This window comes from Neltuma alba, unplaced genomic scaffold (assembly GCF_004799145.2).
Source record: "Neltuma alba isolate B1F8T4 unplaced genomic scaffold, ASM479914v2 tig00012409_pilon, whole genome shotgun sequence".
Taxonomy (NCBI): Eukaryota; Viridiplantae; Streptophyta; class Magnoliopsida; order Fabales; family Fabaceae; genus Neltuma; species Neltuma alba.
Window position 1 is genome coordinate 71559 of NW_021636901.1, and position 16852 is coordinate 88410.

The 16852-nt window shown below is 33.4% G+C and overlaps 1 protein-coding gene across 1 annotated transcript; it reads left to right on the plus strand.

The window, feature by feature from the left end:
- Positions 1-357: 357 nt before the first annotated feature.
- On the plus strand, positions 358-2111 carry LOC114726877 (serpin-ZX-like). The gene is made up of 2 exons (XM_028913594.1): positions 358-879; positions 1344-2111. The coding sequence occupies exons 1-2, from the start codon at positions 358-360 to the stop codon at positions 2109-2111; spliced, it is 1290 nt and encodes a 429-aa protein (XP_028769427.1).
- Positions 2112-16852: the final 14741 nt, after the last annotated feature.

Sequence of the window (16852 nt, forward strand, 5' to 3'; positions counted from 1 at the left end):
CATCCATTCCGTTAAATTTAACATCCACTTTAATAGTAAGAGGTTAAAATGTGAGTTTTAAAAGTTGAGGATGTTATTTTTAAACTTTCAAAGATGAAGGAGGTTATGTGTAAGAGGGTTAAAGTTAAAGGGAGTGATTTCTATTTTGGCTTTTTTTAAAAAAATTGTTAATGTTTGCCTTTGGCATATCGGAAACAAACAAATCATAAGAAGTCGCGGCATGATCTGTTAAGATTCTTTGTCATGATTGTATTAACTTTCTGACCGGAGTTTTAGTTTCGCCCCGTCCTGAGGAAAGCTCGAAGGCAAAAAGGAATACTCTAGGAGCAGGAGGTTAGGGTTGAAGTGCTCTCCATCATGCGGTTAAATCTCCTTCATCTGAGGAACCGGCTTTTCATCACTCCATGGCTAGAAAGGAGTGTCCTTTCCTTCTCCTTCTGCCCATTTTCGGCGAACCAAACGGCTTCTTACGGCAGCAGAAGCAAAGCAGGTGGGACGAATAAAAAACGTCCCACCGTATTCCACAAATCGATGATGTTCGGAAACCATCTGCTTGTGGACGGAGAAATGGACGAAAACAGGGTGCTTTCACCCTTGTCCTTCCAAGTGGTGCTCAGCCTCCTGGCCGCTGGCTCCGGCGGCTATACCCGCCGTCAGCTTCTCACCTTCTTCGACGCCGATTCCGTCGATCAGCTCAATCACTTCGCCTCCCGAATTTCCGAGGACATCATGGCCGATGGTGATCCCGCCGTCGGCCCTCGTATGCGTTGCTCCAATGGCTTGTGGCTTGACCAATCCCTTACTTTGAAGCCCTCTTTTAAACAGATTCTAGACTCTGATTATAGAGCCGCTCTGAACCCGGTGGACTTTCAGACCAAGGTAATGTTCCGTCATTTTTTAACTCAAAATCACAATATCTTTAATTAAATGAAATTAAAATTTTATATTACTCATAGCATCGTCAGGTTCTATTCCATGATGGTATTGACTTGTTGACTCCCTGCCATATGTCAACTTCCTTGAGTTTCATGCCTAAAAGAAATCATCTCATTAATTCTTATATTAATTGATGCAGATATGTGCAGCCCGTTTATATTCTTCTTAAATGTATAATCAGCCTTTTTAATTTGTAAAAATTAGCATGAGTTCCCTGTTTCTTGCCGCAAGGCTTGAGGTGCTTGTTAGCTCGATTCACGAGTTTGAGAGAATACAAGGATTTCATGTGTCTCTTGGAGTATATTTTTTATTTTCTTATATATCCAGGATAAACAAGGAAATTAAGGTAATCAGGAACGACAACTTGTTCGCTTGAAGTGCTTCTGAAATGGCTATAATTTCTGCAGGCTCCTAATGTGAGGCAGCAAATTAATTCCTGGGTGGAAAATGAGACAAATGGCCTGGTTAAAGACCTTATCCGTGAGGGGTCTCTCAACAACTCAGTAAAACTCGTCTTTACAAATGCATTATACTTCAAAGGAGCATGGGATGAGGATGAAAGTCCACCCCTTCCAAGCACAGAGGATCGACGGAACGAAAACTTCACGAGGGTTCCCTTCATGATTGGGAAGAGGAGAGAATTTGGTAGATGGTACGACGGTTTTGAAAGGTTCTGTCAGGTACATAAAAAGCAAAGTGAAGATAGGCGCTGTTTCAGCATGGCTTTCTGTTATCCATTGACACACACTGGTGATGGGTGTATAGCCCATGTTACTGAAACCGTAATGGATGTACGTGACCGCTCCACCCCAAAATTTAGCTGTTCTTCCGAGGTGGAAGCTTCTAGTATGCTGAGGGGACTACGGGTAACATTGCCATTCTCCGGAGGAAGGTGGAAAGAGATGTTAAATTCTTTTACTGGTCCAAAGTTATATGTTTTCAGCATATTGCAGAAGTCGTTCATGGAAACAAATGAACAAGGGACTGAAGCTGCTACAGCCACCACCGCAATATTAATGTCTGGGTGTCCTGCATGTTTGCCCCATGTACCTAAAATGAAGTTTATAGACCGCATCCCATTCCTCCTTTATGCTGGAAAAGATGAGTATGGAGGTATTCTCATGGCTAAAATAGATTTTTTCATTATGCAGGTGGTCAATCCTCTTCCAATATAGTGTTCCTATTATGTGTCAGCATTATGAGTTGTAATTTAAATGTTTGACTCTCTTTAGTACTTTTTTTTTTTTAATCGCACACTCTTATTCGATAATTTAGATGTTTGACTCTCCTTTGATACTTTATAAACTTCAAAATTTGGGAAGGGATGTGGGTTTATCTTAACCATTAAAATATGTTTTCTAATTTTGCTCTTAGTTATTGCTTCTCTCTCCTTTGCATATTCTTTCCTATCACAATTCGTCAATTCCCCACATATTCTCTTTCATTATTTTTCTCATTTATTGTAAGAACATATTTCAAAACAAAAGTATATTTTTAACTTATATATTATATTTAACTAATTTTAACTAATTATTCGATCTTTATGAATTAGTTATTTGAAATTTATAATAAATATAACATAGTATTTACAATAAGGAATAAACCAAATGACTCATTTTAGGTGAATGTGGAGCGCTTAAAATAAGCAGCACCAAACAAGCACAATATCAATGTGTTATATCATCAATATCATCATCAATTCATTCAATATTTAATATACTATGAATACCTCTTCCACCTAGCTAATACAAAAGCAGCTTATCCTTAGTTTAAGACACAAAATACTGTTCAGAAGCATGTAAGTATAAAGATATGTATTCCACCAGCTTGCAGTTAGCCGAAACTCATTAATTGCGTGCTTGTGGCTTGCTGCTCGGCTAATTTTCGGATTGTTAGCCTCAAAGATTCAGCACCGCAGAACATAGAATCAATAAGCACAGAAACATGAAGAAGGAGAAGAGGCCAAGCACTAAGAGAGAGATCTATATTTGCTTCCCTGCTCTAGGGCCGTTCTTGATCTCTCATATATAATGGAAAGGCAAAGTTTCATTCAAATTCAAAATCCAAATTGTTTAATTGAGCAGATCCCTCCGTCCCTCATCAAATTAAATAATATAAACTAAGACCCTAGAAGAAATTTCAGAGGGATTTGCCGGTTAGTTGCTCAGACAAAGAAGGCAAGGATGAGTTTCTTGATCTTTATACATTTGTTTTTAAAATTTTTATTAATTAAAAAATCTGAATTTGAGCTGCTAATTGTGTGTCACATATTTTCAATTCTATTCAAATGATTTCTATTTTAAATACTTTTATACATAATCAGAAGATAAATTTTATAGGACTGTGGAAAACACAGCCCTTTGCACTTTTAAGTTTTAACAAAGAATCAAGCACATAAATGTTGAATGACTCTTCTTTCTTGTTTTTTTTTTTTTGGGCCTGAATACCAAATCACTGGTTTAATTGCCAACATCAACTTATTCTTTAATATTCACTTGGAGCTGTGATTGGAATTGTCTTAGGATTAGCTCTACACTCAAAACATTGTTCATAAGGATTTCCCAGCTTGATTACAAAACATGTGGCTTTGTGCAAGCCAAATTAGGTACATCCCCAAGCCTTGGGCTTAATGTTAGCCCATTTGTAGTGACATCGATTGCAGTTATATTTCAAATTTGAAATTAATGTGTGATCACCTTTGCATTTCTCAAAAATCCAAATTATTCAGACTCATAAGCTTCTTGAATCTTGATCAGCATAATTTTGACAACCACGTGTTATATTCAAAGGCCAAGGAAGTATATAGTTTGATTCTAACAAAAACTTTAATAATGAAAACTAAATATAAGTTAATTTTTTTAATCAAATTAACAACACATCTAATTTTGCGCTACATAAGTATCTAAAAATAAAATCTCAAAGACTTCTTTCTTTACAACATCTGATTTTGAATTAGTTTGATTCTCTTTTAGATTAAAAATAAATATTTTTTTGATTGCGTAAAAATAAATATTTTTAAATCCCATCCATTCTGCATACAGGACTGAGTGTGATACAGACTTTCATGATCATGGCAAATTCCAACATAATACTATAAAATTATGGCCTTCTAATAATACTTGGTTTTTCTCATCTTTTATCTTATCAAAAGAAACCCACACATCCAGTATACTTATAAAAAATTGAACACGCAAACTCCTTATAATAATTATTGACATGCGTGTAAATGAAAGCTATGTCAGGTTCTTTTTGTCCTGAGTTGTCTGGCTAGGAATAAGCACAAAATGTTCCAAGAGTCCTCTGTGGATTTCATTACAAATTAAAAATTTCTCTTTCATACGATGCATGAATTGAAATATTTGATTAGATTTTAAATTCTAATAAATTACAGTATTTAATGTAGCTCAAGATTTACTTCTTATAGGAGTACTAACTCCGGTCCTAATTATAAGATCTTGTTTATAGTCTACAAATGAGGTCTTATAATTAAAACTAGAGGGAGTATTATTTTTTTATTCATTCAAATGGGATTTGAATTAAGGACGCAGATCTAGGAGAACATATAACAATTTAAAATTATTTTTTTATTTCTTTATTTAAGCCCTTAATTGAGATACTATTTAATATGATGCTTCCCATTTAATTCAATATATTCAAATCCTAATTAAGATATTACTCAAATTTAAAATTAATTATTAATTTTTTTTTCATTTGAGTCTCTAATTAAAATCTCATTTAATAATGAGACTCCTCATTTAATTCAATATACCCAAATTCCAATTAAAATATTATTCAAATCTCATTTATTGAATATATTCAAATCTCATAATATCATATCTGATCCATTTTTAAATGAATTGGATATTACAAGTTTTCAAAGATGTAGTTGATTGATAGTTGATGACGAGTCTGTATATTTATTTATATAATTTTATTATTTTAATTATATATATTTGATTTTTTATGGAACTTTCTAGATTCTCAAGCTAATAGAGTTTGATAACATTTTAGAAATTGCAAATTCTCCCAAGCAGCCAGAGAGAGTTATCGTGTCTCTATGTATATAATTTTTGAAAATGATATGATAATATTAATATTATAAAATTCAATGGACATCGCGACATTCTGAATTGTCGTTTTACTGCCCAATAGGAGTGAGCCCAGAAGAACCCAATAAGGAAGTTGGTCCGTAACAAAACCTTAAACAAACAAGAAAATAAAAAGAGACCAAATTTCTAATTTTACGGCCCTAGAGGGTACGTGGAATGAAAACAATCATTGCCCCCCCCTTAGTACTCTAAAACAACGCACCAAACTCGAAGACGAAAAAACCTAGGAACAAGGGTTTGGGTTTGAACTGCTCTCCATCATGCGGCAAAATCTCCTTCATCCCAGGAGCCGGCTCTCCATCACTCAATGGCTGGAAAGGAGTTTACTTTCCTTCTGGCCAGTTTCGGTAAACCAAGCGGCTTCTTACTGCAGCAGAAGAGCAGGTCGGAAAAATCAGATGCCCTCTCCCATAGATCCATCCGCGATCTTCGGAAAGCATCTACTTATGGACGAAAAACTAGAAGAAAACAGGGTGCTTCTCTCCTTTTCCTTTCTCTCCCTCCTTCCTCTCTCTTTCACCCATTGTCAAGTGGTCTTGATTCATCTTATAAAATATTAAAAAAAAAAATTTAAACTGTTAAATCTGGCTCATCAGTTTCAACCATTGGATCAAAACTCCAATGGAACAGATTCAATATATTATAACATTTTATAAAATAAATATTATGATAAAAAATAGATAAATAAATTTAAACTATTAAAATCTAATCTGAACAATTCATAACTACATACTATTATATAAAGCAAATTTTTTTATTTTTTTATTACAATTGTAAACTGATGAGACCAGATTTTAACAGTTTAAATTTTTTGAAATGAGACAAGTGGCCTGGTTAAAGACCTTATACGTGAGGGGTCTCTCAACAGCTCAGTGAAGCTCGTCTTTACAAATGCACTATACTTTAAAGGAGCATGGCGTGGGGAATCACTTCCATGCCTTTTAAGCAATAGCCAAGAGGAGCAAGAAGACTTTGATTTAGATCCCTTCTCGGCTGCCATGAGCAAGGAAGAATTTGGTAGATGGCACAGGGGTTACACAATGCTTATTCAACAATTTAAAAAGCCTAGGAAAGACGAGCGCGATGCCGAAATGTTTTTCTGTTTCCCAGGGATAGACGCTGAAGATGGGCGAAGAAGCCTTGTTCGTGAAACCTTAATGGATGCAGGCGGGCACACGACCCCAAAACTAAATATTACTTCCGAGATGGAAGTTTGTGATGCGCTGAGGGGACTGGGGGTGACATTGCCATTTTCTGGAGGGAAGTTGACGGATGGAGGAAGGATCTTGTCACCTGCTCTATATTTGGCCTACAGATGCGGTGTGTGTGTGTGTGTAGATACACACACGTATATTGAAATAATAAGGGCACAGTACAAATAAGTAAGGATAAATCCAGACAAAAAGATCCCTACTTTGAAGGGGTGGATCGTTGAGGATTCTGACATCAACTCTCTCTTGCTCCGCCCGATGAGCAAAAATTTTTTTTCCAATGAAAACTGGAAATCTAACCTTAAACAAAACAGAATCACCCTCTTTTATCAATTTCCACCTCTCCATTTAAGGTTGGTTATTAATCAAAGAGGAACCAAGAATTATCCAACATACCTGCTAATTTAGCTAACATATCCACTGCGCCAATATGGTACAACCCTCTCAAAATTACATTTACAGCATCAATGCAGTCACAATGAAGAGCCATAGTCCTCTGGTTTAAAAAAAAAAAAAGGGCTATAGCCCTAGAGCCTTTGGTCCTACGAAGATTTAGACCTTGCACAATTCCAAGAAGCTCGGCCAAACAAAACATTATATTTCGTTTTTATTTTCAAACGAAGTATTATTTTATTTTTAACTTCTCCCCAAAAAAAAAATGCATTTAAAAAGAATTGTTACATTAATTGAAAAGCGAATGACATTTTCACTCAACCATACATAAATTGATAAATATCCATTTTTTTCAGACCCGTTGTAATTTGCTCCCTTACCTAAGCACCTCTTCCCACCTCTATAACCCTGCGAATGATGTCAAGTCACACTTTGTTGCTTGAAAATCATCAGTCTTGTGAGAATTCGATCAAGGAAAATGTGAGACGGGTCCTGGTATTATGCTAAGCTGCTAACATTAATCCAAATTAAATGAAACAATGTCATATAATTTATAGACTCAAGCAATATATTTATTGCTCTACCCTGAAACTTATTAAATCACTGTTTAAAGTTATAGCAGTATAAATTTGTGCTCTATATGTGTAATGGAATTTTTGTGCCAAATAATGTGAGTATTTCGCCAACACAATCAATATTCTTATCGGTTAATTAAAATCTCCGTCTACTTCTTGGTTTTTTTTTTTTTTAAAAATAAGCAAACATCAATTTTTATATTGTCATGCCTGGCTAAGCAAAACTGATTACATGATTAGTTGTACTAATTCACAATGAAACTTATCATGGGGCATTCCCGACTAAGAAAAAGTGAATAGTTATTCTCTACACAAATCTAGGTAACAACTTTGGTTGAACTAATTCTATAAAAGTTGTGGAACTTTTTCATATGATCAGCAATCATTCCCTTCTGCTTGTTTCTTTTTTCTTTGGCTAGAGCGCAAAGCAAAACCAGTGTTGATCTACAAGTGCTGGTCCCAAAATCAAGTCACAATCCCCAATGTTGTAACCCACATATTCCTCCTGTAGTTCCTTCTTTTTCACTGCAACACTCCACCTTGGCCTACAAAGTTTGAACTACAAAATATGACACTATAAACATATTGACATAAACAATCGCTGAAATAAAGTAATGTTACAACAACCTTACCATAAAGTAGGCATCAAACGTGTGTCATCCAACTTGCCCACCGCCCTCTTTTATTTCTCCCATCAGCATGCAGCACACCATTGACATGACCTGTTCACACATGAGAAAATTAGTTTCAGCTTGCACAACATCTATTATAAACGATATCTTATTAGATGGAGATTTCATTACATGGTTACTAACTCTATGCATTCCGTCCAATGACCTTAGATCATCACGAGCTACATAGAAGTCATACAAATTAACCAACCTCCTCCAGGTCAAGTACACATTTTGCTTATATATAGAACTAATATTAACTTCCTAATTAGCTCCTAAAGCAGTATTATATATGGAAAAAAAACCTTAATTAAGACACGACAAATAATATTTTAAAGATGGTAAAAGATAATTTTTTAAATATCAAATGTACTTCATAATTTCACAAAATTTCAAAAGAACATTCTAAATTATACTTGGTTCTTTAAGATCATATCGAGTTTCATTTCAGTCCATTAAATTGGGAAAAAAAAGGGGGGGTTGTATTTTAACCTCTTAATCCCAACACAATTGGTTTTATTTAAGGGAAAATACTAACTCACAAGTTTAAATGGTAATACTACAAATAAATGCAGACAAAACAGACTATAAATTTGAATTTTTTTTTATATAATCATTTCTATAAATGCTTAAATTTGTATTATTTGAATATTTTAAATATTTTATCATATATCTAAATTCTTAAATTTTTGAATTAAAATTTAAAGTATGTTTTGTTAATATTTAATTGTATAACCGCCTTTTAATTTGCTGAGTTGACTTTAAAAGTGATTAATGGTGCTGCGACCATGAGATTAAAAATATATCTTTTAAATTTAAAGAATTAAATTAAAATCTGAAAGGAATATTAAAAAAATTAAACGCATGCTTTAGCCTAAAATAAAAGTTTAAGCAAATTTTTTAAATATTCATCCCTTTAATTTGCTAAGTCAGCATTTTTTATGTCAAATGAGATTGATTTGAAATAGTAAAAATACATTTTATAAAATTAAGAGAATAAAATGAAAATTATTGATATAAAAGCAGAACACCAGCGTATACTTTGGCTCACCAGCTTTTTTGTTTTTTTTTGTTAAGAATTTCCGTTTATGCAGAAATTAAATATGAAAATAATAATAATAATAATAATAATATAATAATAATAATAATAATAATAATTGGAACTGTTACTTTGAAAAGTTATGTACTTCTTTTTCTTGAAAAAATTAGTCTTTTGACAAAAAAAGGTCTATTCACAATTTTGGTTAACATTAACTCAATATGTTTGTGATACGTGTGTGTGTGTGTGTGTGTGTGTGTGTGTGTATATAGTATATGAGAGGGACTGAGGATATTGCACAGGTGATGATGGACAAAATCCTTGCGGAGTAAAGAAGACTACATTTTTGCCAAAAACGAAAAAAGAGTTTAAATCTGAAATTTCCGGTTATGCAGTACTCAGAATTTGGAGCAGAAAGCTCTAAAGCGTTCCCCGCATGCTTTCAGAATTAACAATCCCATCCAACGGTGAAAATCCCATCAAAATCTGCTTCAACACATCGTAGGCTGCTCCACTTTCCACCCCGACCACCCTCTTAGGTCCATTCGGCCTTTGAGATTTCTGTTCTGTAACTCTCCGCCCACGTCTCTGCAACTTTTGTCACTTCCTCTATCTCTCTCTTTCTGAGCTACAGAACATGAACCACAAGACAGAAACAGAGAGTCACAGGGAAGCAGAAAAAGTGGAATACTTGGTCTTCACAATAAGGATTTGGGAGTGAAAGAGAGAGAAGAGAGGGATTTCAAAATAGAATATACTATCTCTCTCTCAAAATCATAGCCTGTTGCTAAACTTGCAAGAGAAACAACAGTCTTCAGAGTAAGGCCCGGTGAGACAGAGATTTTCAAAAAAGTACCAACTTCGTTTTCAAAATCATAGCTCGTTGCTCGAGTTAGACTTGGAAGAGGAAAGAAAAGAAACCCAAATCATCCAAGCAACACTGCAAAAATGGGTTTTTCTTTTCCACCACTTACTTTCCTCTTCTGTCTCCTAGTCCTTGGGACAGATTATTTATGTCTTGAAAGAATTCCTTCAAGAGTTTTGTAAAAGAAAATCACGTCACATTAAAGATATGAATGTTGTTCAAGTGAGTTTGGAGGCATTTGGGAAGTTGAAATGTTGAATTGTGCATGGGGTGTTTGACCACTGGGCCATATCTTGTTGCCTTCATGACATCTTTTTGGGGAATCACAGTAATAATTAGGAGAAAAAAAGGTTCTTCCATAAAAAAATGTTGTCTCTACTTTGTACATAGCATACCATCCTATGTGCAAGACTAATTTATTTTCCATGAAAATGCAAAAAACTTACAAGCAGATAAATGCTAAACTTTTCCATGAAAATGCAATCTAAAATGCCATTCCAAAATAAAATTGTTTGGGTAAAATTTTTGAAATTATTAGGTTTTTTTGGGGAAAAAAAATTAGACCAGGCACCAATATATAACCATGGGGTTGGAAAAGAGATTGATTTATTGTTGGTAAAAAAAAAAAAGGGGTCTGTTTAGATTAGTGATAAAAAAAATTTTATTTTTAATTTAATTTTTAAAAAAGTAAGATTGAGTAATGTGATTTGTGGTCGGATTGGTTTTTATAAAAATTGGTTTGTAAAGTTAAACAATTATTGGTTTATAATTGAATAAGTAAATTTAATTTGTAGAATGATTAAAATGGGTATGACTTTTATTGAGTAATAAAAAATAATTAAAAATACGAATTTAAGAAATATAAAGATTTTAAATTATTATCACAGGAAAAAGTTATATTTAATAAATAAAATATATTTAAATTAGAAATCATAATAATGTGAAAATTTTTTAACTAAATAATATTATATAATTAATTGGATAATAGATTCTACATAATTTGTGTAAATATAAAATAAAAAACATTAAAAATTGAAAATGAATAATTAAAAAAGTATTGGGAAGTACAAAAAACATATAGAAAGAGGCATAAGAACAATATAAATATAGGGGTAACAATATCTTTTGATTCCAAAAAGCTGATTTTTCACAAGTCATAAGTAAGTTATACGTACTTTTTGCAATCATAATTAAAAAAACAGTTTTTGATCTATAAATCAGATTGGTCAAAAATTATGACAAATAGCTCTCAACTTTGTAAACTGACTTTTTATATTTATAAGTTATTTTTTTCTCCTCAAAACGCCTTACCTCTAACTAAATAAGCTAAAAATTGGCTTGCGACAAGGTCACAGTTGTCACAGTATGTATTACTTATAAACGGAGGAGGTAATTTCAATATCATTATTTAAATATAGAAGTGTGTTATAATGTGTTGACACTTTTGCGATAAATTAATGTTATTGATTATATTGATTGAAATGAACTCTTCCCGTGCGTCGCACAGGGGTATATATGCCGGTTAAATCAAAATATGGGAATTTTGCTCAACTGATAATTCAAAACAAAACATAATAAACTAATTAATAATCAAATAACAAAAAAAAAAAGGACTAACTAAGCTGACCAAAACCCATAAAAAAGATATCAAAATATAGAAAAATAAATGAGTTTGTCAACTAACACACGGAGTGATGTTATTACAAATTTAATCATGAAATTAAAATTTTTTAGCCCAGGACCCTTGAGCTCCCAATATTTCCTTAATACTGTGTTTGATATGAAGCATTTGGAGGGCAGGGAAGGAAGGAGGAGTGGAGCCGGCGAGCCACGTATTATTTTAAATTTCTTTGGTTTTTTGTTTTTGTTATTTTATTTTCTTGTTTGTTTTCACTTCTTATCCTTCATTTTAATTCGTCAAAAATAAAACAAGAATTTCATAATAAACTATTTTACACGTGGTTTTTAATGAAAATTATTTCTCCTTGATATTCCTGCCTAACTTTTTCATCGCGTCCAAAAAGAAGGAGATTAAGTGCAATTAATTTCCTACTGAGTCAATAAAATCAAAGGCCCTAGTACTAAATATTGTGGAATAGTTCAAAATAATTATATTTCCTTACTTATTAATAATTACTGATGGATGAATCCTTCATGTGCGTATCTCTGTGCATAAGTATACTGTAATCCAACCTTTTATATACCCTTCTTATTTGCTGTCAATTATGACTATATAAAGTTAAAATTTAAATTAGAATAGCGCGTACATAATTTCTTTGCAAATCACACTCCATAAATGACGTACAAATTTTTTTTTTTAAACTGCTTTATAAAAATCAGATTGAAAGACTAAAAATTCTCTGGCTCCATGGGGGTGGGGGATGATACCCCTAAATTTGCTAATAGTATGCTTTGCAGATCGTAAATAACGCGAACCAATCCCTTTGCTTCATAAATTTTGAAGTACTCATGAAATATTTTTTGGATTTTCTTTTACAAAAATTTAAAATTAAAGTTAAAATTTGAGAACAAAGTAATACTGAAAGAAAATTAACATGTAAGCCCCTATAATTTCTATTTATTTTTAATTAAGTCGATATATATTTTTTAATATTCAGTCTGCATGTTTTTTACAGTTAGGATTATTGATCATATAATCATAATTTTTTACCTTAATAGTTGATGATGTAACCTTCATCCGACATACATTTAAATTAATTCTATTACACGGATCCAAATAAAATTAGAGCCAATCATATTAAAAATTATTTATCAATGCAAGGAAATATCTATGACATTTTTATTATGTCGAAAACAAATATATTTCTTGAAAAAAAAACGCATCAGGCACTTTGTAGCGCTTGTTGAGGAAAGCGCAACATCTGACATGTTTTTAAAAGTTTAAAAAAAATGACGGTATGTTATAGCGCTTTCAAAGAGAAGAGCTACTTATATAAAACGCTTTCTCGTACGGTGGCGTTTACATAAGGAAGCGCTACGTATACCAATTAGAGTTCCCAATAAAATGGGAGCCAATCGCATTAAAAATTATTTATACAAGCAAGGAAATAATTATAACATTTTTATTATGCTGATAACAAATACATTTCTTAAAAAAATCTCAACGGGAATTATGTAGCGCTTTGTATATAAAGCGCAACACTTGAAGGAGAAAGTTTTAAAAAATAAAGGTCTGTTATAGCGTTTCTAAGAATAAGCGCTACGTATAGTACCTATTGTAAGGAAGCGCTGTTAATTTGTGGCGTTTATTTAAGGAAGCGCTACGTACAGCCTCAAATTAATTTTCCTACAAGGTTCCAAATAAAATGAGAGTCAATCATATTAAAAATTATTTATTAATGGAAGGAAATGACTATAACTTTTGAATTATACTGATAATAAGTACATTTTTTTAAAAAAATCTCAACAATTAATAAACTATGGGTATATTTGCTTTTTGGTAGAGCCCGATTATTAACTGATAGTTGGAGTGACTAATCTCCTCTTACAGTAAATTTCTCAAAGGGCTTTTCAATGGGGGAAGAAACAAAAAAATGAACTAAAAATCGAGTAAAACTGTGAATATGACCAATGAATTAATGTTACTTAATAGCTCATTATATTAGGCAATTAGTTATTATACTCTGTTGCTCATTATTCTGTCTTATCATAATTGAGGAGTACCATGACATCTATATTTTATTGTTTAATTTACCTCAGTATGCATACGTTATAAACTATTGTTAGAGAAGATAACATAAAGCAAAATTAGAAGCTAGTTCCCTCTTGCATTGCACAGGCATATCGTATATCAACAAAACAATGATTGGATAATATGTGAATCCGCATATACAAGACAATGTTAGGTACAATGAGAATATGCATATCCATGCAAAACCCAGCAACACCCCTCCCCTCGCTCACGAAGACAATATCTTCTATGCGTGCCTTGTTCTCCATCAACTGCAGAAGCATCACATATTTTTTAGTGTTGATGTCTAAATACAACAAATACAATGCTGTGAAATATTAATGAAATAAACATACCCGAAGAATTTCTTGTTATCTCTGTCAGCCCATTTTTTTAATTCTCCAAAACATGCTCTCCGGTTAACTCTAATGGGAGGGCGAGTCTTGAGAACCCGTGCATTATTTGCCAAGTAATTGGCACAACAATTGGCTGCACGATAGATATGGTTTATGCGGACGTCATACAGATGTTCACTGGCAAACGTCAACTTGGTCATAACGTCAGTCAGTATTGGATCAACTTTGTTAATTTTTTCATCCTGCCGTAAGATACGAGCAATTTGCTCATTATCGGTTTCCAGCTCAATCTTCTTTAAGGATTTCTTCAAAATGATTTGCAAACCAGCTTGAACGGATAATAACTCTACTTGAAAGCTAGTAGTTTCTTTCAAGTGTTTGGCGTAAAAAGAGTGAATATCACCAGCTGGGCTCCTGAACAATCCGCCAAAACCTCCTTTGCCTCCAGAACAACTTCCGTCCACATTGAACTTCAAGAACATCTTTCGTGGAGGTGTCCAAATCACTCTTGTTTTTATTGTTGACATATAAATGCAACAAATACATTTGTTGTGAAATATTAATGAAATAAACATACCAGAAGAATTTCTTGTTATCTCTGTCAGACCATTTTCTTAAGTCTCCTAAACATGCTTTTTGGTTAACTTTTAAGGGCAGTGCGAGACTTGAGAAACCGTGCATTATTTCGCAAGTAATTGGCACAACAACTCGCTGCACGATAGATATGGGTTATGAGTATGCCATACAAATGTTCACTGGCGATCGTCAACTTGGTCATAACATCAGTCAGTACTGGATCAATTTTATTAATTTCTTCATCCAGTCGTAAGATACGAGCAATTTGCTCGTTATCGGTTTTCAGCTCAACTTTCACTAAGGATTCTTTGTACGTGTATCTTGTATGTACAGATGTACTCATCTCACTCCAGAATATACAAATAATATTCATTTCTAATGTTTTCTCTCTTTCTCTATCGAAACATGGTATCAGAGCCCTAATCCTTTAGACACCTATCTTTATTCGACGTGTCGTCACACATGCTTTCTCTACCGAAACATGGTATCAGAACCCTTACGGGAAAAAGACCGAGATCGCCCATCCCATCTCTGTTATGTTGAAAATGATTTCCAAACCAGCTTGAACTGTTATAATATATTCAATGGGAAAAAAACAAAAAAAGAATTGAAAATCAAGTAAAACTATATATATAACCAATGAATTAATTTTACTTAATAGCAAATTATATTAGGCAATTAGTTATTATACTCTGTTGCTCATTATTCTGTCTTATCATAATTGAGGAGTACCATGACATCTATATTTTATTGTTTAATTTACCTCAGTATGCATACGTTATAAACTATTGTTAGAGAAGATAACATGAAGCAAAATTAGAAGCTAGTTCCCTCTTGCATTGCACAGGCATATCGTATATCAACAAAACAATGATTGGATAATATGTGAATCCGCATATACAAGACAATGTTAGGTACAATGAGAATATGCATATCCATGCAAAACCCAGCAACACCCCTCCCCTCGCTCACGAAGACAATATCTTCTATGCGTGCCTTGTTCTCCGTCAATTGCAGGAAGATCACAGATTTTTTATTGTTGACATATAAATGCAACAAATACATTTGTTGTGAAATATTAATGAAATAAACATACCCGAAGAATTTCTTGTTATCTCTGTCAGCCCATTTTTTTAATTCTCCAAAACATGCTCTCCGGTTAACTCTAATGGGAGGGCGAGTCTTGAGAACCCGTGCATTATTTGCCAAGTAATTGGCACAACAATTGGCTGCACGATAGATATGGTTTATGCGGACGTCATACAGATGTTCACTGGCAAACGTCAACTTGGTCATAACGTCAGTCAGTATTGGATCAACTTTGTTAATTTTTTCATCCTGCCGTAAGATACGAGCAATTTGCTCATTATCGGTTTCCAGCTCAATCTTCTTTAAGGATTTCTTCAAAATGATTTGCAAACCAGCTTGAACGGATAATAACTCTACTTGAAAGCTAGTAGTTTCTTTCAAGTGTTTGGCGTAAAAAGAGTGAATATCACCAGCTGGGCTCCTGAACAATCCGCCAAAACCTCCTTTGCCTCCAGAACAACTTCCGTCCACATTGAACTTCAAGAACATCTTTCGTGGAGGTGTCCAAATCACTCTTGTTTTTATTGTTGACATATAAATGCAACAAATACATTTGTTGTGAAATATTAATGAAATAAACATACCAGAAGAATTTCTTGTTATCTCTGTCAGACCATTTTCTTAAGTCTCCTAAACATGCTTTTTGGTTAACTTTTAAGGGCAGTGCGAGACTTGAGAAACCGTGCATTATTTCGCAAGTAATTGGCACAACAACTCGCTGCACGATAGATATGGGTTATGAGTATGCCATACAAATGTTCACTGGCGATCGTCAACTTGGTCATAACATCAGTCAGTACTGGATCAATTTTATTAATTTCTTCATCCAGTCGTAAGATACGAGCAATTTGCTCGTTATCGGTTTTCAGCTCAACTTTCACTAAGGATTCTTTGTACGTGTATCTTGTATGTACAGATGTACTCATCTCACTCCAGAATATACAAATAATATTCATTTCTAATGTTTTCTCTCTTTCTCTATCGAAACATGGTATCAGAGCCCTAATCCTTTAGACACCTATCTTTATTCGACGTGTCGTCACACATGCTTTCTCTACCGAAACATGGTATCAGAACCCTTACGGGAAAAAGACCGAGATCGCCCATCCCATCTCTGTTATGTTGAAAATGATTTCCAAACCAGCTTGAACTGTTATAATATATTCAATGGGAAAAAAACAAAAAAAGAATTGAAAATCAAGTAAAACTATATATATAACCAATGAATTAATTTTACTTAATAGCAAATTATATTAGGCAATTAGTTATTATACTCTGTTGCTCATTATTCTGTCTTATCATAATTGAGGAGTACCATGACATCTATATTTTATTGTTTAA

What these genes read in the sequence shown, in the direction of transcription:
- LOC114726877 (XM_028913594.1), top strand. Translation starts at nt 358, where the DNA reads ATGCGGTTAAATCTCCTTCATCTGAGGAACCGGCTTTTCATCACTCCA. An exon ending in CGGTGGACTTTCAGACCAAG is followed by an intron (nt 880 to 1,343) that starts GTAATGTTCCGT and finishes TAATTTCTGCAG; the next exon opens with GCTCCTAATGTGAGGCAGCA.